The sequence below is a fragment of the Danio rerio genome, chromosome 11 (assembly GCF_049306965.1).
Source record: "Danio rerio strain Tuebingen ecotype United States chromosome 11, GRCz12tu, whole genome shotgun sequence".
Lineage (NCBI taxonomy): Eukaryota > Metazoa > Chordata > Actinopteri > Cypriniformes > Danionidae > Danio > Danio rerio.
In genome coordinates this window covers 32475924-32502500 of record NC_133186.1, presented here as the reverse complement: position 1 = coordinate 32502500, position 26577 = coordinate 32475924, and the positions used below count along the sequence as shown (strand labels likewise).

The 26577-nt window shown below is 35.1% G+C and overlaps 2 protein-coding genes across 6 annotated transcripts in view; both read right to left on the bottom strand.

The window, feature by feature from the left end:
* The window catches only part of ppef1 (protein phosphatase, EF-hand calcium binding domain 1), a 27996-nt gene extending 14420 nt beyond the window's left edge, over window positions 1–13576 (bottom strand). The window contains exons 1-8 of one of the 5 annotated variants that reach the window (XM_068224183.2): window positions 13452–13576; window positions 12419–13371; window positions 11904–11976; window positions 11447–11576; window positions 11197–11229; window positions 8536–8663; window positions 8349–8409; window positions 2306–2475 (exon numbers count right to left, since the gene is read on the bottom strand). In XM_068224183.2, coding sequence (XP_068080284.1) covers window positions 2306–2475; window positions 8349–8409; window positions 8536–8663; window positions 11197–11229; window positions 11447–11501 — 447 coding nt within the window. In that variant the 5' untranslated portion in view covers window positions 11502–11576; window positions 11904–11976; window positions 12419–13371; window positions 13452–13576. Of the gene's footprint in view, window positions 1–2305; window positions 2476–8348; window positions 8410–8535; window positions 8664–11196; window positions 11230–11446; window positions 11577–11903; window positions 11977–12396; window positions 13372–13451 lie in introns of those variants that run through there. The other 4 variants (XM_073915974.1, XM_073915975.1, XM_021479631.3 and 1 more) reach the window with 4 other exon arrangements.
* Window positions 13577–14434: 858 nt separating this feature from the next.
* On the bottom strand, window positions 14435–22131 carry rs1a (retinoschisin 1a). Its single transcript, NM_001003438.2, is given in 6 exon segments — window positions 14435–15160; window positions 16239–16434; window positions 17078–17219; window positions 21644–21764; window positions 21841–21866; window positions 22064–22131. Coding segments are annotated over 6 exon segments (693 nt in total). The 5' UTR covers window positions 22119–22131; the 3' UTR covers window positions 14435–15007.
* Window positions 22132–26577: the final 4446 nt, after the last annotated feature.

The following is a 26577-nucleotide window of genomic DNA, read 5'->3' as shown; positions in this document are numbered from 1 at the left end:
AGTATTATCCCATATTTCTCATATATTTTTAATTTTGTTAATAAGTTAATATATAATAAAATTTTTGCTCAAGTTAATAAAATGTCAGCATTCACTTTCTGTTTATTAAAGCTGTGCTTCAATCGTCGCCCTTCATATGGAACCTCTCAATCCGTGAATGCATGTATAAGTGCTGATTGACAGACACGCTACGTATGATAAACTGAAGCCATTTAAAGAGCAAAAGTGCAGGAGACTTTGGGATTTGGGTGTGTGTATGAACAGAAAAAATAAACTTAATATAATGTAAACATGTCTGTCCTGCGTGTTTTAATTTTAACCCTTTGATGCACGAGCTATAAAATAGATATAGAAAAAATAAACCTAGACGGGTCACTTTAGACCTAGGTAGTGCATCAAAGGGTTAAACACAACTAAGTTTCCCTTAAATGAGCAGAAACAGTTACCAAAGTAATGGAACGCTTTCATTATAGATCTGTGGAATTCTTAAAGTGACTCCTCTGTTATCAAACAAAACAAAACGAGAGATTCAATTGCTGCTCTTCACTTGGTGTGTACAGAAGCTGATCTGGCATCTGTAGCGCATCCGTCAGTCAGTACTTATTCAGTACATGCATTCACTGATTCAGAAGTTGCATATGAAGGGTGATGATTAGGCCCACATGGAATCTGCGCGCGCAGAAATCCGCAGATTTTTAGCCCATCATTGAGGCTATTTGGGCAAAGCAGTGACGCAGTAGGTAGTGCTGTCGCCTCACAGTAAGAAGGTTGCTGGTTCGAACCTCGGCTCAGTTGGCGTTTCTGTGTGGAGTTGGCATGTTCTCGCTGCCTTCGCGTGGGTTTCCTCCGGGTGCTCCGGTTTCCCCCACAGTCCAAAGACATGCGGTACAGGTGAATTGGGTAGGCTAAATTTTCCGTAGTGTATGAGTGTTTGTGTGAATGTGTGTGTGGATGTTTCCCAGAGATGGGTTGCGGCTGGAAGGGCATCTGCTGCGTAAAAAAACTGCTGAATAAGTTGGCGGTTCATAAAGGATTAATAAAGGGACTAAGCCTACAAGAAAATAAATGAATGAATGAATTGAGTATTTATTTACTTATTTTAAATGTGTGTACATTTTTATTTATTCGGTTTTTAAATTAATTTCAGTAATAATATTGACTAATATGAAAGTGTTCATTTCATTACTTTACAATACAGTTAGTAAAGTAATATTTTCTGTCTTTTAGATATAAATTATATGTGAGGCTTGCTTTGTTTACCAAATAAGTGGATCTAAATGGATTTTGATTTTAAACATTAAATAAAAGTTAAAAAGATATATTTTTTTATTTCATATATTAAGTTTTAGTTGCTATACTCACAAAATAATTCTGTATAAATCGGCAGATTTTTTACAAAATTCTGCACAGAAATAGCAAAGATTCTGTCTGGTTCTAGCAATGATCGATGCGCAGCTTTAATGGAAAAAAAGTGAATGGAGACATTTTTATACTAATTTCAACATGCTTTCAAGATTAAAAATATATGAGAAGTATGGGATAATACTTGATAATAGGAAGATAGCAGGATAGAATGGTAAAATACGGGAGAATCCTGGCGAAAACGAGAGGGTTGACATGTATGAAGTGTTTGTGGAACAACAGTTTTGCGAGGGAATGCAAAAAAATCTTTGTGAGGGAACATAAAAACTTTAAATTATATATTTTCTTATCACAGTTTTTTTTTTCTCCCACCCTTTTTCTTGTCCTTCCCAGTTTTTTTTCCTACCATTACGTCTCCTCCGGGTCTCCAAATGTAACAGATATACATTTATGTGAAAATAAAACAACATACTCTGACGTGTACTTATTAACATTATTAACAACTTATTAAATAAATACATACGATCATACCCATTCAATTTTGCATAATAAAAAGCATCTTGCCAGCAAATGGTGGGTAAAACCTACTGATTTGAAGGATGGTGGCAAAGTAAAAAATACTTAAAATTACAATTAATCTGTTTCAAAAGATATTATTTGATTCTAAAGAGTCTTTGATTCTAAAATCCGCTTTAGCATTCCATAGATATCTTTTATTTTAAAGTAGATAACCTTTTAAATATGCAACATCTGCCTTGAACAAAAGAAGTTTTAATGTTAAGCAAAATTGTTAAATAAAACAAATAAAATAACAAAATAAAAAAATGCATTCTAAGAAAATAAGCCTTAAATAAAGCATAATTTGAAACTAGGTAAAATTGTAGATAAATAATGTATAAAATGATTTGTTCAGACGATGAGTGAAAGTTTTATGGTGTTGTACCTGCTCCTCTTTAAAGGCACTGAGCAGGGCATTGGTATCAGTCACGCTCAGCGGGAAGGAGAGACGAGGGCCGCTGTACGACTCCGGCACCATAATCTGCTCGTACTTCAGCTGCCTGACCTCCTCCGTCAGAGGATCAACCACAGAGTCCAGCAGGTGGGAGATCAAGTCTGGGGCAAAGAAAACAAGATGGCTGTGGTGACTATGAGGGAAGACAAAGCAGAATCAAACAGGCCTATACTATAACAAGTGTGATGTGCAACTCAACGGTTCTGGAATGATAGAGTAAATAAATGACAAAATTGGACTGCGGAAGGAGGGATAAACAAATCATCTCTGACAGTCAAATCAGATATTTAAAATAAATTTTAAAAGGCTTAAAAATATGACTTGTCTTCATTTATTCATTAATTCATTTTCCTTTGGCTCAGTTCTTAATTTATCAGGGATCACTACAGCGGAATGAACCACCAACTATTGCATATGTTTTACGGAGCTGATGCCCTTCCAGTACTGGGAAACACCCATACACTCTCACATTCACACACACACTCAAACACTAGGGCCAATTTTGTTTAGCTAATTCAATTAAAGCGCATGTCTTTGGACTGTGGGGGAAATTGGAGCACCCAGAAAACCAAAAAGAACATGGGGAGAGAGCATGCAAACTCCACACAGAAATGCCAACTGACCCAGCCGGGACTTAAATCAGCGACCTTCTAGCTGTGAGGTGACAATTTTGGTTGGCAGTAAGAATGTAAATTTACAAGCGAACTATAAATAAATAATGATAACTGTGCTGTGTTGTGTTGTACTGTACATTACAATTGGTATTATTAATTTACAGTGTGCTTGTAAATTCAGTTTTACTGGCAACCAAAATTCCCATTAAGTTACTGTTAATTTTTTGTACATTTTTTGTAAACTTTTTTGTACAGATTAAAAAAAGATGATATTTCGCTCTGTAATTCATAAAATTGCAACAAAATTACTAAAATTGCCAGTAACTAATTTTTTTATGGTGTTCAAAGTGATAAAAAGATATAACATTATTTCTCCATTCAGTATGTGATGAGAGTTGGTCGGCCCAATTTCTTAATGTAATGTGTTAATAGTTTTTGTGGTATACTTGCGCACATTTGAAACATTGTTTTTTGTGACCGGTGTTACATAAAAAAGTGATACATTACAATGTTAAGCCTATCATCAGAAAAAAACAACATACAGCAAGGAAAATAAGTATTGAACACGTCATGTTTTTTCCTGGGAATAATATTTTTAATGGAGCTGTTGACATGGAACTGAACCAAATTTTGGTTAAAAACTCAAAAAATACAAACATGAAAATAAAACAAAACCAAAAAATCTGAAAATGAGTTTGTGTAATGATGAAATGACACAGGGAGTAAGTACTGAACTACTAAAATCTATTTAATACTATATATAAAAAAAGGCTTTTTTGGTGATGCAGCTTAAAGACACCTCTTATATGAAGAATAAAATCACGTGCATTGCTCAGGTATGAGTTTTTCCAGACTTCAACAGAGTGTAAAAATCTTGATGGTTCTGTGGGTCTCGTCTATCAAATCTGGTCTTTATTTTGTATTGTCTATTGGATTCAAGTCAGGTGGTTGGTTAGGCCATTCTACAGCTTGATTTTCTTTCTCTGAAAGCATTTAAGAGTTTCCTTGGCTGTTTTGGATCAATTGTGTTGCTGAAATGTCCACTCTGGTTTCATCTTCATCATCCTGGTAATGTAGATGTTGCACTGAAGCAGCTTATTAATTTACAATGATAAAGAGCAGAGGCTTGCTGAATAACTATTGAGAGATTTCAGCTGCTGTCTGGGCTTTCACTGCCTTTTTACACCTCCCTTTCTTCATGTGTTCATTACTTTTCCCTGTGTCATTTCATTTAATCCTGCATAAATTAATTTGTAAACTAATTCGATTTGTTTTCTTTGCATATATACGGATTTCTAATTGTTACCAACATCTGGGGGAAATTTCAAGTCAACTGCTCCTTTAGAAATATGTTTTCTGAGAAAAATGCTGACGTGTTCAATACTTATTTTTCCTGCTTTAACACATACATTTCACATTACTTTCATTTAAAAAGTAACACATTCAATTACTTTTTTAAGGTGACTTAAGATTGTTATAAATTACTTTTTCCAAAGAGAAGATATTTTTTTTTAAGTCTGGATACTATAAATAAAGCTGGAACTCCGGATTCAGGGAAATCGGGTTGACTGGTCACCCTAAATGTGAGAGCACTCTCCATTATAATCTCTCAGCCTGATAAAATGATGTAAATGTGAATCATGAAACACTCAGAACATCAAAGGTTTGTGCTATTGTCCATCAGAGCTGGACACGTGGCAATGCAGGCAAACAAGTAATATCGGTTTCAGTTTTCAGTTAATAAATAAATGCTTAATTCTCAACCTGGGGTCTTTTATGAAAGGCCTTTTTTGATTGCCCATCAAAAATACCCAACACACACCTCTATAGCACAATGTGCCATACTTCAATTTGCATAGCGTCTGGCCCTGCACAGGGATTTGAGAGTGCTGACCCATTGTGTCATTCTTCAAAATGTAAATTTGCAGTGTTTCCCATAAATTTATGCAGAGAGAGCTGAATTTCAGGAACAGATGTTTGTATTGAGGTGAGCGCAAATGCAACATTTTTTTTTTTTGTCTTGATTTAGCCGACACCTACAGGACATAATTTCCTGCTTCCTTAGTCGCCAATAAAAGAAGCAATTTTAGCTGTACTATAAACTAAAACTTGATTAAATGAGAAAAAGATTGAGCATCAATTTGAAATTTCATTTATCTTGATGTATTTTCTGGGGTTGTGTGTGTGTGTGTGTGATTGTAATTTAATTTTGTTTATGGGGAGGGATTGGGAATAATATTTCTGTAAATGTATTTCTGTCCTGCTATTTATGTAAGTTTAATAAACAGATTTTAAAAATGACAAAATTGATTTAAGTTTACATAATAAGTAAAGCAACATACCTAATATTTTAATAATAATAATAACACCTTTGTAATAAACTTACAATAAATAACCTTTGTAAAATTAAAATGCCAAAATATGAATGAAATAATGTTCCAACATCATTCAGTTTCACCAATCAGGGTTTGTTTTAGCAGGTTTTTTCAAGTCAAGACCTTTTAAGACCATCATGAATTGAGACTTATAAAGAGCTAAACACTAAAGATTTCTTCTAATGGCCAGGTTGTCCAGGTTGTCCCTACCGCAACAGCAAAAAAAATTAATTTAGTTATTTCTTAGCCACATATTTTAATGTCAAAACAAGAAAATAGCTGAATATAGTTTTTTAGAACAAAATGTGTTTTTTAATTCAAGTTTAACATTGTTAAAAAAAATTCTTATTATATATTTCTTAGATTACATAAATGATCAAAAATATATATTAAATGTCTTTTTGTCTGAATGGGTTTAGTATAATTCCTATTCAACATAATGCTTTCTGTTATAAAACCTTGCCTATTCCATGTTTGTTTATAAATATTGTGTACGCTCCCCATTACTTCAGTAAATTGGACTTTAAGGCCTAAAATTTTGCTCTTGAAAAAAAATAACTTAAAACTATTTAAGACTCCGCGGACACCCTGACAGACACTACATATTTAACAATAAAAAAGTAAAATATTTTTCCAATGAAAAACAACAACAATATAGGTGAAAATTTAGGTGAAAAAAAATGCAAATGTACTACTATTCAAACATTGTGGTACTTTTTGTATTAAGGAAGGACGCATTAAACAATAATTAATTTATTTCGATTCACTATAGCTGTGACTGAAGATGTTCAATGTTTAGGATAAACTTTAAAGCAGTATAACAATAATATACCTCATAATTGCCAACATTCTAAGACACTACAGAGCCACAGAAACAAGAAGCTAAGTCTAAAAACCATCCAATCCAAACCTAAGACACATGATTACCTGACAAGACCAGTCATGTGCATTTGTGGCCCACGCAATGGGAACTGATTAAACAAGGCTTTTCCCTAGTGAAATCACAGGCTGATGAAATGAACCTCAATGTGAAGAATAGAAAGCAGTGAAAGCATCGTTCGTTGGGTGAAACAGTTGAATATTTGTGTTTGGTTCTTTACCAGTATAAGAACGTTCTATGCTCAGTTTCTCTCTGCTGCATCTCATTTAGGATCAGCTCTTCTACTTGACTAAAGATGGGACTAATTGTCTTCTGCATTTTGGACATCTGCCTTTGGAGGCTGGTTGCTGCATTTCTGGCTCTCTCTGCATTACCACCACTCAAAATGGGATCTCCCAAGGTTGCTAAGCAACTGGGTCTCCATATAGTGTTTTTTGGGATCACTGAAAGGATAGGTGCAACACTCCAGAGGGAGACCAAATGATGCAAAAAATAAATAAATAAATAAAAATAAAATAAATCACATGTACTGGGGCTTTCCAAAAGTATGCTGGGGGACTGCTAGATTTAGAGAATAATAAAAGAAAAATCAATGAGTAAAATGCTATTTAAAGTACAAATCCCAAACAGCCTGACAAACCATTAATTCATTTTCTTTTCGGTTTCTTCTCTTTAGAAATCTGGGGTCGCCACAGCAGAATTAACCGCCAACTAATTCAGCATATGTTTTATGCAGCGGATGCCCTTCCAGCTGCAACCCATCTCTGGGAAACATCCATACACACTCATTCACACTCATACACTACGGACAACTTAGCCTACCCAATTCACCTGTACCACATGTCTTCGGACTGTGGGGGAATGTGGAGCGAGAACATGCAAACTCCACACAGAAATGCAAACTGACCCAGCCAAGGCTTGAACCAGCAACCTTCTTGTTGTGAGGCGACAGCACTACCTACTGCATCACCATTGACAAACCTGCATGATTCAAAATATTTTAGACCGATTATTAGGCCATCCACTTACAAATGGGAGCTTTTTAATAGTTTAAAATAGTTATAATTACCCATGTAAATATTACTACTTAAGTTTAAAAAATAGGTCTGTGTAAAATGTGAATATTAATCAAACACAAACTGGGGCTTTCAAACATTAAACAATGTTTAATACAACTTTAAATAGTTTTTCCTCATACATTACAATGTATGCTTTAATAAATTAAGCAAGATAAAACCATCCCACAAGTCCAAAGACATGCGCTATATGAATCGGGTAAGCTAGATTGTTCGTACTGTACTGTATGTCTGTAAATGAGTGTGTATGGATGTTTCCCAGTGATTGGTTGATGGCAGAAAGGCATCTGCTGCGTAAAATATATGCTGGATAAGTTGGCGGTTCATTCCGCTGTGGCGACCCTAGTTTAATAAAGGGAATAAGCCAAAAAGAAAATTAATGATATTTTAATGTGTCTTTGTAAATCTTGGTAAAATAGATAGAGGTTTTCATTCCTTCATTCATTTAACATGAGTAGAACATGCAAACTCCACACAGAAATGCCAACTGACCCAGCCAAGGCTCGAACTAGCAACCTTCTTGCTGTGAAGCAACCATGCTACCCACTGTGCCACCGTGACACCCCTTAAAATATCATTCAGTGTAAAAAGAGTTTATATACCAAAGGAAAGGTCATGCATATTTAAAATTATAAACAAAAATATGATTTAACACCACAATAAATGACTGTATATAAGGATCACAAATAAAATATTTTTATCTATAAACTATAGTCTAAAAACTTTGCCACTGTCCATTAGACCACTAGATTTTAGAAATACATTTTAGTAATTTAAAATGTCAAAAAAATGATCAGTATGATGATTAATATGATGTGTTGTTGGGAGAAGTACATTGTTGAGGTTTCTTTTTACACAAACATGTTGGCGATGAAGAAAATTAGAATGATTTAATTTCCAAAAAATGTATTTGAAATGAATGCACTCGCATTTAATACGCTTTCTATGAAAAAAACAACAACATTTCTGTAAATTTCATTAACCACCAAAATGTCTTTGATCCATTGAGAAAACAAAACATTTTATTACCTGGTCCATTCCCATTAATCTGAGTGAAGTTGTCCAACATGAAAGTGAAGAAACTTGAGAGCTAGAAAGGAAACATTTGCAAACTAATGTTAAATATGAACCATCCAATCAAAGCAGCAATTTAAAAATCACAACAGAGTGCATTCCAAAAACAACAGAATGACATAATGTTTTTCATTTACTGTACCTGTAGCTGGTCCTGTTCTCCTGCATACTCAATGGACTGAAAGATGTTCCACGTGTAGCGTCTTCGCATCTCCAGGTGAGCAACATAGCGTCTGTACCAACGCTGGATCAGTATGGCAGCTTTTATGGCTAAATATGTTAAGAAGAACACACAAAGAATGAAAAAAGTACTGTAAATGATACTCGTGGACCACAGGTTTAAAACTAAAAGTATTTGGGAAGTACAGGTATTTTTTTTTATTATAAATACTGTACTTGTAGCTGAATGGTGCCTTCAAATAGGGGAAAATTACTACATCATGACTACAGTACATGCAAATAAAGACATTTCCCAATGAAAAAAGCAGCAATATGTTCAAATATGCAGTAAGTATGAATCAAGATTAGGGAAGAGTACATACATCCAGTGAGATTCAGAAAAATATGCAAATATTAACATCATAAGGCCATGGCTGGCATCTGATTAAAAAAGCTATACATTTATTTTTACATTTTTGTGTATGTGTCCAAGATGATTACACACTAAAACTTTTTTTGCATTTTTGAAAGGTTTTCTGTACAAATGTCAATGTTGTAAAAACAATCTTCGTTTACAATGAGTAAAAAGACTTTTATTTTATTTTTTTATGTGTATATGTACCCTCAATTGAGCTCTTTTTAAAATGCACGCCACATATAGAATTCTAATATATCCCAATATACGCAAATTACATATATTACATACAAATTTAAATCTGGATGTCACATATATAAAATGTCATATGGAACACATACACTCATCGGCAACTTTATTAGGTGCACCTGTTAATGCAAATTTCTAATCAGCAACTTAATGCATTAAGAGATGTAGACATGGTCAAGATAATCTGTTGCAGTTCATATGACCATCCAAATGGGACTGAAAGGTGATTTAAGTGACTTTGAACAGTGGCATGGTTGTTGCTGCCAGACGGGCTTGTCTGAGTATTTCAGAAACTGTTGATCTACTGGAATTTTTACGCACAACCATCTCTAGGCTTTACAGACAATGGTCTGAAAAAGAGAAAATATCCACTGAGTGGCAGTTCTGTAGGTGCAAATGCCTTGTTGATGCCAGCGGTCAAAGACAAATGGCCATACTGGTTCCAGCTGATAAGAAGGCAATAGTAACTCAAATAACCCCTCATTACAACCGAGGTATGCAGATGTGCATCTCTGAATGCACAACACGTCAAGCCTTGAGGCAGATGATTTACAACAGTAGAAGACCACACTGAGGGCCACTCCTGTCAGCTAAAAACAGGGAACTGAGGCTACAATTTGACCAGACTCGCCAAAATTGAACAATAGAAGACTGGAAAAACATTGCTTGGCCTGATGAGTCAACATTCGGATGGTAGAGTCAGAATTTGGCGTCAACAACATGAAAGCGTGAATCCATCCTGCTTTGTATCAATGGTTCAGACTGGTGGTGGTGGTGGTGTCATGGGATATTTTCCTCGCACACGTTGTGCCCATTAGTACCAATTGAACATTGTGTCGACGCCGCAGCCTACCTGAGTATTGTTGTTGACCATGTCCATCCCTTTATGACCACAGTGTACCCATCTTCTGATGGCTACTTCCAGCAAGATAATATGCCATGTTATAAAACACGAATCATCTTAGACTGGATTCTTGAACAAGACAATGAGTTCACTGTACTCAAATGGAAGTCTGGAGCCACAGTCACCAGACTTCACTCCAATAGAGCACCTTTGAGATGTGGTGGAATGAGAGATTTGCATCATGGATGTGCAGCTGGCAAATTTGCAGCAACTGTGTGATGCTATCAAGTCAATTTGGACCAAAATCTCTGAGGAATATTTCCAGTACCTTGTTGAATCTATGCCACGAAGGATTAAGGCAGTTCTGAAGGCAAAGAAGGGTTCAACCTGGTATTGGTAAGGTGTACCTAATAAAGTGGCCGGTGATTGTATTCCAAAATATTGCAAAAATGGCTGCTTAATTATATACATTTTTCAAACATTGGAATTAGAATTATATACATCAATGCTCAAATATATTAGCTACAATTTTATAGATGTGATTATATAAATTTCATTTCAAGACACAAGCAACTCTTTTTAAAATATATGGTTCCTGATTCTCATTGTCGCATCAGGCCCGTGTTACCATGCTAACGTCATGCCTTAACGCACATATGACTCATGGTACAGAGACACTTGCATCTTTTCTCGAGCACTTGAGTACAAAAATGGTGCCAAATATAACCGTGTCTCAGGGGGTCTATATCACAGGTGCTAATTAAAGAAGTGCAGGGAGCAGTTAAGGAGAAAGAACACAACACAAACATTAGAGACAAGGCTTTTCTCGAGAGTATACACACCCATAAATAAAATCTGAGCTGTGTTTGAGAATGATGGGATTACTGCTTGTATATTGAACCAATTCATAATGATATTCATAATTAAGAATAAATAATTCAAATACACAGAGAAAAAAACATTTCATGGATTTGAGAAAAGTCATGGAGGTTGGTGCTTTAAGTCACAATATATGGCAAACAATTAAGGTTTGCACTTTTGAGAGTACATTTCTACATTGGTGAAATTGTGCTACTTCTCTATAGCCACAAATGGGACACAGACAGCAATGACAGATGCTGAAGAAAATGCCTTACTCAGAGCTGGGTTGGACTGCTTGATGGAGCCATCTGTGTGAGAGGTGATTAAATTAAATTGAATAATTTGAGTAAAACCTTGAGGGTGGGGTGAAAACAGAAAAAAAGGACAGAACTGGAGACTAAATGCATATTTTTCAACAAATTAATAATGCAAACTTGTGGAATCCAGGGTTGTTGCAAATGCAAGAGAAACAAGAGGTTATGCTACTGTGTGTTACAAAATTGGGGATATTATTTTTTATTTTACCTGTTTCTGAGGGTCGTGTTTGGTTCTCAATGGCAATGGATGTGCCGCATCCCATGATCCTACCGCTTGCCTGTAGTCATGAATCTCCCAAATTTTAGGGATTCTCTTTATCACTTGGTATCCAGAAATGCTTGTGCAAAGAAACAACACAGGAGAAGAGCTTAAACGTTATCACAAACTTTTATAATTCTGGATATTTGGTTAAAATATGAAACCGAAAAATACATTTTACTTGTACACAACTATGCATACTGAAAAACTGCATTATTGTGGCTTTTGTTACCACTATAAACAAACAGACCTAATATGTATATTCTGTGAGGTTAATTCATAAAACCTCATAAATGATATGAGATATTTTTCAGAAAATAGCTATAGAAAAAAGCAATACAGTGTGGAATTAATTCAGCATCACAATAATGTGTCCCTGAGGAATAAAGCAACAAAAGATACTTACTGCAAATCATGCTGGACTTTAATCTGTGCCTCTAAAGAGCCTTTCAAAAGGCCCTTTTAACAGTGATCAATCTCTGAGGTGGCACAAAGAGAGATAGAGACTGTTGACTGTCATATTCACAGTTACAAATATAATAGTGAGAACATAGACAAAAACAACGTTTATTTATGTCTTAAATATGTTGACCGAACTTCTCAACCTATATATCCAAAGAGGTTTAATATTTTAAGTCATGATAAACGGGTAAAATCTATATACAAAACGATAAATTGCAGAAGAAAACAAGTGTTGTGCCGAGAAACGCACCACTGCTGTAACATATATGCCGTATAGCATATATTAACTTAATTAATAATACATAGTAATAATAGAGTTGACAACTAGTAAGGTGAATTTATGAATGGACCCCATCCCTTACAGAAGACGCTCGCACAATCACAAACGACAAACAAACAAAACACACAACGCACAGCACACGAAAAGCACAAGTTACCTTTCTGTTGTCCATCACTCACCACGACACGCGACTCCGTGAAGAAATTAGTGTTGGACAAAACCCAGAGCACAAAACATCTAGCACGTATTTCCAAATGTGGAGGAGTGCGAACATAAACGCCACAGATGTCAGATGAGGTAAAGCTTTCAGTTCAAAGCACAGTCTGCCTGATTTGTGAGCACAGCACCTGCCTCACCGACTCGTGAGTCTGAGAAAGGTTTGTTTGATTCAATGACTCGAGTCTTTCGGATTCGTTTGGTGAAACGATTCGTTCAGCGGTTCAGCTGTTGATCATTTGAGCATCTACTCCACTCATTGATCTACACCCATAGGAGGCGATAAGTGAGTGGCGTTTTGAGTAGATTACACCTTTCATTTTTAAATAGATATTGCTCAATTAGAATGTGCCTGTCAAATGTTTATATTAAAAGTCTTCTTACCCTTAATTGAAACTTAAAAAAAACTTTTACTTCGCTCTCCACACTGCAACTCCTTGAAAAACAGGCTTTTATTAAAAAAAAAAAAAAAAAAAAAAAAAAAACTTTTGTCGTTTATAATGTAAAAAATTCCTTTCGCTCAAATAAACTTAGTGTTTAATAAGATCGATTACAAGAAAATGTCCAGACAGAGCTTGCTTCGCCTGAGGGGGAAATTAAACTAGCATGCTTCAGGAAAAGAAACGAGTTAAGCAAAATGGCTTTATTACAACAAATAAATAATAACATCCATTTAAAATTAATTTAATACACTTTAAAACGTGGTTTAAAAACGCCAGACTCAAGCTCCAGCCAGTGCAGCTGTATTCCCGCGGCGGCTTCTTAGCTGGCTCCATGCCTCCAGGATCTCCCTCTGCGTAACGCTCCTGTGGCGGCTGAAGTAGGAGAGCCGCGCGGCCTCAGACCCCACTCTTTGCAGCAAATATCTGCTCACACCCCTGGGCTCATGGACGCGCCTTTCTGCCGTCGGACTCATCTGTGCATTTAGTTCAGTTGTTAATATAAACATAGGGATACTTTTTAATACTCCCTTTCACTTGTGGACGGAAAACACACCTGTTGTCTGGCCGTGTAGATGAATGAGGCGTGTTCTCTGTTTTTTGAAATGCAGCTTCGAGATGCCGTGCAGCGCTTGCCTTTAAGACCAGGAGCTTTCATGATGGACAGAAAAGTGAGGAAACAACTGCTACTGCACTGAAACTACAATTTATAGCACATGCAATCAATTCACCGAATGATCAACAAGCAGGTGCATGACTTAAATTGATTTGGAGCGCATGCGCACTTGCTTAGACCAGTAGCCTAATTTATTAATCCAGTGTACATATTTACGTTTATCTTAAGCACTTTCAGTCTTAAATCTTTCTGCAAACTTTCTCAACATTTGCCAGAATCATTCCATCTGAATAGTTATGCATATAAATTATTTGTCACTATAATTGTGGATCTGTGGTTTTCAGTATAATATTATTATTAAACTTCATTTTGTCAGTTTTATAATAATTTCACTTTTCCTTAAGCTTTATTTTAGTTTTAGTTTAGTAGTTAGAACTGAAGGTCTTTAGCAACTAGCTAAAAATAAATGTTCATAACTATTTATTTATTAATTTATGGATATATGTATTAACCAGCTCCAATAAAATGTCATTCATTCATTAATTTTCTTTTCGGCTTAGTCCCTTTATTAATCTGGGGTCGCCACAGCGGAATGAACCGCCAAACCAGAGGAGAACATGCAAACCACACAGAAATGCCAACTGACCCTGCCAAGGCTCCAACCAGTGACCTTCTTGCTGTGAGGTGATTGTGCTACCCACTGCGCCACCGTGACACCCCTAATAAAATGTTTAAATAAAATATAAACATATTTTAATGTGGCAGTTCATTTCGCTGTGGCAACCCCAGATTAATAAAGGGACTGAGAAAGAAAACAAATAAACATATATTACTGTTATTATTATAATTTTTTTAATTATGCACATTTTTCTGTTGTCCAAATTACAGAGTGAAACTAGATCCAGGCTGAATAAATCTGAAAATACGGAGAAAGACTTCCTTTATTCAATTGTGTTGTTTCTCAGGTAAGCCACAAACACAGTTTAACAGTACAGGCTCATAATGAATATAAAAAGGAATCGGTCAGTGGGAATTACAAGCAAAAACAGTCACAAACCACAACAGAAAAACAGTAACACAACACTGAGTTCAACTCCAATGGATCTCCCTATTTCTATACCCGGATTGAATATCTGGTTTAACATTATGGCTTCAACATGCATTGGATGTAAACAAACCTGATTTGCCAAAGCAATACTTATTTTACTTTTAAAAAAAAAATGACATGAAAAAAAAAGCATGAAGTAATTTACTCATGACATAATCTAACAATAATTTCCATGAACTGAAGAAAAATATGTGAATAATCAAATAATCAACCAGTTAGACGCAGAACGTTAAATTAAACACATAAATAAAATTAAAAGCGATTGAAATCCATACCAGATGATACATAAAACAAGATTGGCTAGTGATATTCACTTTGGCATGTTGTGATAGAAATGAATGGATGGTGTACAGGAAATAGTTAGGAATGGCTTTGCTTATTAGCTAGCTCAGGTGCATTTATTCATGCAAAGCAGCAGCTCCAAGCGCATGGCGATGCGAGTGTGCCAGCCAAGAGGGAGGATACGGATGTAGCGCGCTACGATTGGTGGACGCAGCAGGTTCTGGACTGTGGAAGAGCGGTCAGAGTTCCCATAGAACACCTGAGGAAAAAAACAATTACAATAAGATACACCAATGCCAATTTCAGAGTGGGTCAGAGAGGAGCTGTCTCATCTTGCACATCAAATTAAATTTACAGGTGTTATGTAGAAAGTATTTTGAATGTATAGTCACTATTAACCCTTGAGTGTGTTCTTTATTCAATTCAATACACTAAAGAAGGTTTTCTAAAGAAAACTAAAACCTGTAACCATATTAGACTTCCATAGTAGAAAATACAAATTCTATGGAAGTCAATGATTACAACTTTCTTCAAAATATCTTGTCTGCTCAACAAGTAAAGGAAGTCAAACATGTTAGGAACAAGAAAATGGCCAGTATGATGTTTCAAATAATGTGAAGATAAAAATAATGTTGCAAATAATTTTGGTGGGCGACACTGTGATTCAGTAGTTAGCACTGTCACCTCAAGTGACAAGTTTGCTGGTTCGAGTCCCGGCTTGGTCAGTTGGCATTTTTGTGTGTTTAAAGATATGCGCTAAAGGTGAATTGAAAAAACTAAATTGGCCATAGTGTATGTGTGTGAATGAGTGTGTATGGGTTTTTCCCAGTACAGGGTTGCAGCTGGAAGGGCATCTGCTGTGTAAACATATGCTGAATGAGTTGGCGATTCATTTCCATAATAAATAAAGGTACTAAGTTGAAGGAAAATTAATGAATTAATAATTTTAGTGAAAATAACAACAGATCTATTTTTGTTGTGATGATGATGCCATTTCCCAGTGATGGTTGCGGCTGGAAGGGCATTCGCTGTGTAAAACATATGCTGGATAAGTTGGCGGTTCATTCCGCTGTGAAGATTTCAGATTAATTAAGGGACAAAGCCGAAAAGAAAATGAATGAATGATGATGCCAAGTTTTCCATAGTCATTTATAAGAGGAATAAACCGATATAGAAATGTGTATCTAGAAGCTGATATATTTGGAAACCGATACCAAATATATAAAAATTTAGCCCAATACTAACAGACAGTAATGCTTTATATAACCAGAAGCCTAAAAGTCGATAACCTACAGTATAACTAGTGGTTTTTCAAGACAGCCTATTTGTCTTCTTACCCTGTTGTTTCCAGTTTGGTCTTTGTAGTAGATCCAGTTGAGATTGTCATTAATGCGGTACTGCATAGTGTACTTGGTAACCCACTCATCAGAGTCACAGCGGCCCTGGGTCAGGATACCAGAAACCACTTTCACCTCCTTCAGGTCAATCTGAAGCCACTGGCTGGTGTCCTGGAACTTGGACAGCCAGGCACATCTAGGGGAAAAACCACAAATTCACAGATTCCATAGTCAAGATGGTTTTAATAACAGCAAAATAATTCAAACAGTTGTTCAAATGTTTTTAAAATCTGAAACATTCCTTCTTTTAAAAGTACACTGAAAATGTGATTTTTTTGGTTAACTCAACTAATTTATATTACACTTATATAGAGGAAGAAATACCTCTACCAAAAAAAAAAAATTACATTTAACGAAATATATAAATATATAAGGTGACACGGTGGTTTAGTGTTTAGCATCACAGCAAGAAGGTCGCTAGTTCGAGCCTCAGCTGGGTCAGTGGGCATTTCTGTGTGGAGTTTGTATGTTCTCCACATGTTGGTGTAGGTTTCCTCTGGGTGCTCCAGTTTCCCCCACTGTCCAAAGACATGCCCCATAGTTGAATTGAATAAACTAAATTAGCTTTAGTGTATGTGTATGAATGAGTGTGTATGGGTGTTTTCCAGTACTGGGTTGCAGCTGGAAGGGCATCTGCTGTTTAAACATTTGGTGGAAAAGTGCTGACACCTGATTATTAAAGGGACTAAGTCGAAGGAAAATGAATAAATGAATGAATAAATATATAATATTTATGCAATATAATAGAAACTCATATATGCTATATATTATACACTCACCCAAATCCTTGGCTATTTAGTCTTGCCCTGTTTGGCGTCCAGGAGGAGAACCAGCCTGTGTACTGGTCTTCATTAGAGCAGCTGATCTGATCTGAAGCCACAGATCCTGCCTCAAAACCCAGAGGTTTATGGTAGGGACACTCTGGATAGAAAATTTAAAAGATATACAGTATATAGGATTACATGACAACAATGTGTTTAAAACTTGCCAAACCAATTCGGCTCATTGAAAACTATTAAAATAACTGTACTATGCATGCCAGAACAGTAGATGGCGATGCTATTTTGTAAAGAAATACTACATTTTCGTACATTTCAACAAATTTCTGATTTATTAATACTGTACTTACACATGCCTACACACTAAGAGTGAGTAAAAACCTAATTTAGAATGTTTATTTAGCCAACACACATTAGCGATGTTTCCATCCACCTACTTTTACGCACATTCAGTATATGCACATAAAAATCAGTTGATTTGAATCGGCAAGATGCGTATAAAATTTAAAATTGCACATAAAAAAGCATATGTAATATGTATAACATAAATAAACTACACTGAAAAAACTTGTATTGAACAAATTGCAGTATGCACATTAATAAAACAGTCATGTGATTTTGTTATAAATGTGTGTGAATGGACAAACCAGCAGGCTGAGCATATTGTAAAACATCTGAAATGTTGTTTTGGTCATTCTAAAATGCTTAAAAACGTTTTAGTATTAGTGTTATTACTTATTAGCCCCAGAATCAAGAGCCTCTGGGCTTCGCGTCTGACGTCTTCAAATGTCACCGCGTGTTCATTGCGTGTTGGCATAGTCTTCTGAGGCGCAAGTATTTTATTAAATAAAAAAGGAACTCACGCAGCTTCTCCTACTTTAATAAATAAAAAACTGTTACTTCTGATATTTGGCACTAGTTAATCAGGAAGTGACGTTTTTGTTCTCTATGACACATCCCAGCAGGCACACAACATCATAAGACGTTAATATTAGGTTAGATTTAGGTCTTGACGTGGGGTGACCAAGTTCAACCAGCGTCTAAGGACAACATTATTTTGACGTCCAATAACAACGTCAAATTACATTGATATTTGGTTGAGGTTGTGTTGGAAAATGACCTAAATCCAACATCTGATAGATGTCATAGTGGTAACGTCCACACATCTTCAAGGTGTAACACGATTAGACGTTGATATTTAGTTGATTTTAGGTTGGACATTAACATCAACCTGCCATTGGTTCTGAAGTCAACCTGATTTTCATTTCCAAACAAAATCCTACGTCCCCACGACGCTGGCATACGTTGGGGTATAACATCAATATGACGTCCTGTTGACGTCCTGTGCCTGCAGGGATTGGATGGAAATGCTGCTTTATGCGCACGTCTTTTATGTGATATTCCAGTTTTGCTCATAAATTTTATTTGCATCTTTGGATAGAAACATTGCTACTGTTTATCTTTAGGTGAACAATTAATACCTGCGAATTAATCCAATGTAAAAAAAATGTTTTGTAATCTTCAAAGTCTGCTTTCACATTTGGAGTGGTGGTACTTCTTTGCTGATGTCATTCAACCACAATATTCTTAACCACACCCCTCTTACCGTTAGCTTGCTATGAGGGAATGATGCATAAAAAGAAAGCCCCGCCCCCTACTTAACATTTAGCTTCAATTGGATGTACATCAACATACTGAAATAAGAGGGTGTGTAACTGGGACTTTAGCATGCAAAACGTATGATGTCACCATTTTTACAATATTACATTTGTGATTTCCGTAGAGACAATAAGGGTTTAAAAAACTAGCATGTTTTAAAGTTTGCATGATCAGGCTCTAAAAATGCCGTTGTTACGTCAATGGCCTAAAAAGCAGTTTTTTGTGTTGTTGTTGACACAATTGTGGATAAACACAACCTTAATAAAACATTGCACATAATTTAATTTTAAAATATGAATATGCATAAGCTCAGTTCAGGATTTCTAACTCCAAAATCAGCTTTGAATTGCCAAAATTTGTTCAACAAAACCTCACAGGATGTCCGACGTATCTGACAGGAGGCTTAATAAAACATTAGTCACGCGATCAGAGAGATTTCTTTGTCCCGCTGTGTTAAAGAGAAATGGACAAAGCGTTAATCTGCCGGCTCTATAATTCCATGCTTCCGCTCTTCTGTCGCTTGTGACTTTTTTCAATCCCAAAAGCTTTAGTTCCCCATACCGAAAGATCAACATCCATTAAGACTTTAGGCTGGCAGATGGTCACGTTCCACACTTAAGCTTCAGTTCCACATCAGTGTTTTTACATAACAGTCCCTCTTATCGAGGATTTGGGATGCTCTTTTTGACATGCCAACTTCGCGTGGTAATTTAAATGAAATTAAAAGGAAATTAAACACATGTACCCTGAGTTAAATAACTGTTTGTAAGGCTGTCAAAACTTTCAATTAGTAGCAAGGTCAGTAGTTTCATATGGCATATACTCATAACCTAACATAGTTTTAAAGTAAATGATATAAAAATGTACATATTAAAGCTGCATTAGCATTTTTGGCTGAAGGAGAGAAAGCTCAACAGTTCAAGCTGGATTTATTTTGGCCACAAGTGAAAATAAAATGTGAAACAGTACCTTATCTGCAGAATAATTGACACCCAGACGCCTCATAACCCAGCACAACGACCCTGTAATCCTTAAAGAGTGACATTATATGCTGTTTTTTTAAACAAAAGGACAATAAGGATCTTATTGGGTCGCCATGATGCCATGTTTTATGTCATTCTTTGGATTAGGGATGTATCAATATGGAAATGTTGATACTCTTATACTGATTACATTAGGCAATATTTAGACCTATGAACAGGTTTAATTATTAGCAATTATTTTTTATATATATATTTGAAAGCCGATAATTGATATGTAGGCCAAAATTTTTACCAATATTGAAATTTGGGTTAACTAATGTAGGTATATTTGTTATTTTTGACCAATATGCAGGCTAAGAGATAGTATAAAAATTCATAAAATACTTTTTTACTGTTATACTAATAACACTTTTTTTATCTGGAAGCAGATAACCAATATATAGGCCTATAAACAGTAATCTTGATATTAACTTCCACCAATATGTAAATTTGGGTGATATTGTTAACCGATAAGCCATTATATTTGGAAACCGATAACCGATATAGGCTAATGAATACAATACAATCTTTATAGGAATTTTTCACTTAAATAAAATTTCAGGTTTGTAACATTTTTAAATTCTTTTTCTTAAAACGTATTTATAATCTCATTGTATCTGGAAGCAGATAACCAATAATAGGCCTATAAACACAAATCTTGACATTAACTTTTATCAGTATGTAAATTTGGGTGATATTGTTAACCGATGAGTCATTATATTTGGAAACCGATAACGGATATGTAGGCTAATGAATACAAATCTTTATACATTTTTAACTTAAATGAAATTGCAGGTTTCCAACATTTTAAAACTCGTTTTATTACTCTTTTTTTTTTAATCTCATTATATCTGGAAGCAGATAACCAATAAATAGGCCTATAAACACAAATCTCAATATAAATTTTCCTTAGCCTAAAATGCAAACAAATAATGTCATTTGTAAAGTTCTGTCCTGAGGCCATGAAGCCAGTGCCACTCTGACCTGTCCGTGCACTGCTATCGATAGTTTGACTGACAGGTCCTATTCTTGTTAATCTTGACAAATTCTGAGTAATCTTGGTAGTCTTGGTAATTCTTGGTAATCTCCACATCTCCGCATAATGAGATTATCAACCTGCATGCTGATTTGTTCCATCTTTCTCAACTTTCCTTATCATTTAATTGTAACACATCATTCTCTTCGGAAGACTCTGAACACGAGCTGCTCTGTGTTAATGGAGCATGTCTACCCTGTGGTGGTGTGCCAATGGGATACGGTGATGGCGCACATGGCCCAGGTGACGCTGCAACCAAATGATTAATGACTTTCTGTGCCACTGCAGGTGGAGGCTTGTCCGGGAGCCAGCTCATTCACACATGCCCTGCCTTCTGTTTCCGAAGGGCACCAGCTACTGCTAACTAATCCATCCATCTCAATTCCCAAAGAGTGAACACTCTTAAAAATAAAAAGGGAATTTCTATAGTGAGTCTGTTGAGAACTATTATGAGTTCCACAAAGAACCTTTCACTGAAAGAGAACCATTTTCTGAAAATATAATTTCATTGTAAAGCATCCAGCATTTATGGAGGTTAGAGGTTTTTCATAGAGCCACCAATGCCAATAGAAAGCTTTATTTTTGAACAGTGCAAAGCTTCATTCAGAAATTTTACAGTTCTCAATTGTAATTGATTTAAAACTTACCCTCAGCCAATAAAAACAGCTACTATTTAATGAAATAATAAATTATAAATGATACATTTGCTTGACACATTCTGATTTAAAACACTTAATAGTAGCAGAGCTGAGATCAGAATCAGAAATCAATAATAAAAGTCTAAAAACACATTGTCATGACATGAATATCAGATTTTCTTTCATATTTTAGTCTTTTTCTCTTTCGTACCTGGCATGCAGCCCATCTCCTGTGGCCAACTTGATGAACCCTTGGAAAGCATCTTGCTGGAGGAATCATCGCAATCACATTTGCAGGATTTTCCAGCCCATGTATCGTTGCTTTCGCCATCCTGAGCACACATCAATATTAAATACAATTACTGTAGTTTAATTACTTTTAATATCAATATTAAACGTTTTAATTACCGTTTGTGCCTGCAGACCAAGAAAACCTATGGAAAATGTTGGAGAGTAAAGAAATATTATTAATATTTATTATTATTATTTTAATTGATATGATTTAATGCAGATTATTCAAATGCATAAAAACTTTTTTTTGCAATATATTTATAATTAACATTTTTATTTAATCTTTTTTTTATTATTATTAAATACTGCCAATGAAGTGAAAATACTCAACAGCACATACCTTGAGACACCAGCAGGATGGCTAACAGTAACGTGTTCTGCAGTCTGTACTCCATGATGTTTATTTTTCGAGTGGTGGACCACCGCACTGATGTTAAAGGGGCTGGATTACTGTAATCCACAGAGCCCTAATGGCCTTATCTAATGCCCTTTATCTCAAAGCTCCTCCCTTGACTGCAGAAAGCTAGTTTAGAAATTGTTCATATCCCAGTCCGACTGTTGTCTGTTAAAAAAAGAGAGAAATAGCCAAATGATCGCAGATTATAAAGCCGGACGATCACCTTCTGTGACCCACTTAATGGTTCATTGCATGCAATTAACTCAATTCAACTTCCCAGGCAATCTGTTGATGCACATTGCTACATACAATATGCCGTTTGATGGAGAACTGAAATGAAGGCTGGTTTCTTTAGTCTTTTTCTTTCTTTTCGAGGATTTATTTTTGTAATTAATGCTACTATGAAATATTTTTTTATTATTTATTATGTTCTTTTTTGTGTCTGAAGGCATTATGAAAGATGTCAAATATATATATATATATATATATTTTTTTTTTGGTTATTTAATGCTATTACCCAGGATATTTTATGGTTGAAAGTGTTTTTTTTTTTCTTTTCGTTTGAATGTCTCTTCTGCTTACTAAAGCTACATATAGGCTACCTGAGCAAATGTGCATGTACACTGACATGTGTTTGCAATGAAATAATACAAGCTAGAATAAACAGCAGTTGGGTAGACATTATTATTTAATTGTTATTAATTACAGCAGAATATACATTATAAACGCTGTTGAAGTCAGACATGCCTGGACTTAAATTAAATAACGTTTAGGGTGCTTTCCCCCTCACTTGTACCCTAAAGAGAACACACAGAGACAAATAGTCCTCATAAAAGACATAGAAAAAAGTGCTGAGTGAGTGGTGGTCATTTTGTTTGTGCTAAATGTTAAAGGAAAAGCAAATCATTCAGTTTTACAGACTTAATCGAGTGTATAGATGCAGGTTCTAGACTGAATCTGTGGACTTTTATAGCATTTTCTTTGCTGGGTGGAATTAATATGAGAGATTCACATGGTAAAATTACAAATTGAACACAAGTGTAACATCTGGATACGATTTTTATGGAAATGTAACATGGAACACAACAATCTGGAACATTTTATATGAGAAAAGTGATAACATTTTCTTTCACGGAAATGTTCCAAACCCACAGCTAGTGTTCCACTTGTGTTCCACATGTGTTTTACTTGTGTTTCACATCCGTTCCACTTGTGTTCAACATTAGTTCCACAAGTGTTTCACATGCGTCCACCTGTGTTCCACATGCGTTCCACTCGCATTCCAATTGTGTTCCACATGGTTCCACTCACATTCCACTTGTGTTCCACATTTGTTCCATTTATAATTTTAAACTTACGTTTTTTTTCTGTAGGTGTCAAGTAATGTAAAAGTAACTTAAAGCAACATTTAAAAGCCAATTATGTCATAAACGAACATGCAAGCTGTGAAAAACTTTGCTGATTCTCTGTGGGCCAAGTAACCTAAATGATGGCTGTTGTCTAAATGGAAAACTGTTTGCCTTTTTTTTTTTTTTTAACAAATACAGTATGTTGTTCATATCAATCCTGTCAAGCAGAAAGAGCAAGGACACAATTCAACAATAGACCTTAAATCAGGAAACAGGATTCAAACAGACTCAGCAAAACAGTTCAACATCTAATAGGAACAGTCTTGACATTGAAACAAAACCTTAAAACTGATCTAAGTACATTCTATGACAGATTCAGACATCATACTACTAAAATAAAGAGAACGACAGACAAAACAGATGCTCATCTGACAGAAAAATAACCCTCTTCTGTTCCTGATAGATTGTAAACCTTTGGCCTTTGCAATGGCTTTAGTTGGCACAACTGCTATAGATGGAAATATGCGTAAAGTAAAAAAGACTGATGATCATGAAAGATGCAATCTGACCACTGGGTCTCACAGTACATTCGTATGTAGACATCAACATTTGTCTAATGGTAAACTGACAGAAGCGATAAATACATTCTAACTGGATACAGCTTCTAGTCATCGCTAAGCCACAGGAATATGCAAATATGAAGATGTCTAATGAATGGTTAATCTTTTCTGTGCACTTCTGGGGATGAACCTGAATGTTTATATCCCTGCATTCAACAGCTCAGATCCTGGAACGCTCACGGCATCCTCTTTGGATGATAGATGCTTCAAGCCAACATAAGACAAGCTGTCTATGGCTATTAAACCATGACAGATGAGTTGACAGTACCTGCAGGTATCCTTCGGTATGGCAGTGAACCAAGAAACAAGCAAATTACCTTCACAGTCTCCTTCACATACATTTAAGGCAGTCAAAAACCCTGCTTATTAAAAACACAGTCCAACGTATTAGTCATTCTTAAAATATGAACTCGACTTCACCTACATTACTGTTCAAAAGTTTGGGGTCTGTAAGATTTATAAATGCTCTTGACACAGCTCACAAAAGGTGCATTTATTTGATCAAAATTACAGTCAATGTCTAAATATTAATAATAAAACAATGTAATAATATATTGTCATATTATGACAGTTTGAATGAATTGTTATCTATTGTACTATATTTTTAAAAAGTACTGGGTCGAAGCTGAATGGACATCCGCTGTGTAAAACATATACTGGATAAGTCAGCGGTTCATTACGCTGTGGCTGTCCCTGATGAATAAAAGAACTTAGCTGAAGTTAAATATATGAAGGATTTTATTCACTAAAGCAGCTCACATTAAACCTCAGAAATCATTAATATGTGAATTTAGAGTTACTCTGCTCGTTTAGTGTTAAATTTCTGAGCAGCATGAATAAATACTAGAGTAAATTATAGCAAATACATAATGTTTTGAACCATACCACAGTAAAGTACTAAAATTAAGTAATTTTATAATTGCAACAACTATAGTTATAGAAATTATTATAATATAGGTTATACTATACTATACACCATAGTTAACTATAGTAAACACAGTAAAAAGTATATTGCAGTATTTATTAGTTTATCAGTTCACAATACTACAGTATACTATACACTGTAAAAAAAATCCATAATTTTATGGTTTACTTCTGGCAGCTGGAGTTGAATTACAGAAATTTCTGTAATTTAAGTTCATTATTTTACGATAAAGATTTTTTACGATGTAATAACACATCCTTAAGTTTTTCAGTTTAACAGTAAATCATCCATAAAGGCTCATCCTGGTACCACTGCTAATAAACAAACCTTATTTTTCTCTTCCACATGAGAGCTTTCAGTGTTTTGATTCAGATGTTTTATGAAATGAATGCCTATTGCCAATAATAATAAATATAAAATATTATTGAAAATATAGAAAAATGTAATAAATATTTAACATCTTGCATTGTTGAGTTGCTTTTGAAACATTTGATGGAGCTAAAATTTAAAATGGAAATACTGTTTATTTTTATTTTTTTTTTTTTTACAAAAATAAAGGACAAAATAAAAAAATAAAGGCCAGTAAATCTAGCAAATATTGTTGTGTTATTTTCTTCCCTGGTAATGGGGTCAACATGTTTAAAGTGAAAATATTATGAAGATGTTCTATATTTGTTAAAATACCACCCTATATTGATAGATCACACTTATGAGTTAGTGACCAAATCAAAAATATATTTCTGTCTAAAACTTTATCCTTTAAAATAGGTACTTTCAACCCCGCTCTCCTCTGTTTTAAAAACACTATAGTATTTACTATAAACCGATGATATAGTATTTTCAAATGGAACTTTTAATAAAACAGAATGTATTTGAAACTGTATTATTATATTTACTGCCACTTTTGATCAATGTATTGCATTCTTCCTGAATGTTTAAAGAGACTGTGTAGATTCAGAAAACTTTGTTTTTAGCGACACCAATGGTCGTTTAGTGAAGTGCAGCTGAAAAAATATACACGAATGAATGTGTATTATAACTGTACGAGCGCGCGCTTTCCTCAAAACAAACAGGCAAGTGTAAGCGATGAGAAAGCCGTCAAGAAAGTTATTCACCGTTATCATGTCAGCAGATGAGGTAGGTCTAATTAGGATTATACTGTGGCAATAGTTCGATTATAAAATATATCAGACGTTAATAATACACACACTTAACGATGCTATTTAGCGCGAAAAACAACCCTCGGGAAAATAAGCCATACTTTTACTACAAATAAAACCAAAAATACCATGATTATCTCATTAAACTTTGATTATCACACACACTCAACATGGTTTTACTGCAGTAACCAAAGTTTAAACATGGTATTTGTAGTAAACGACTGTTAAACCAATGTGCCAAAAAACAAAACATGGCTACTTCACTTTTTGGGGAGAATGTCTGAGGAGGAAACTGAAAACTGGTCACAATTAAGCTGTAAAATTGAAGTGTTAAAATAGCAGGAATCAAACAATGAAACGGCATTCTAGACAAGTTAACTTTACAAATGGACACACTTGTACA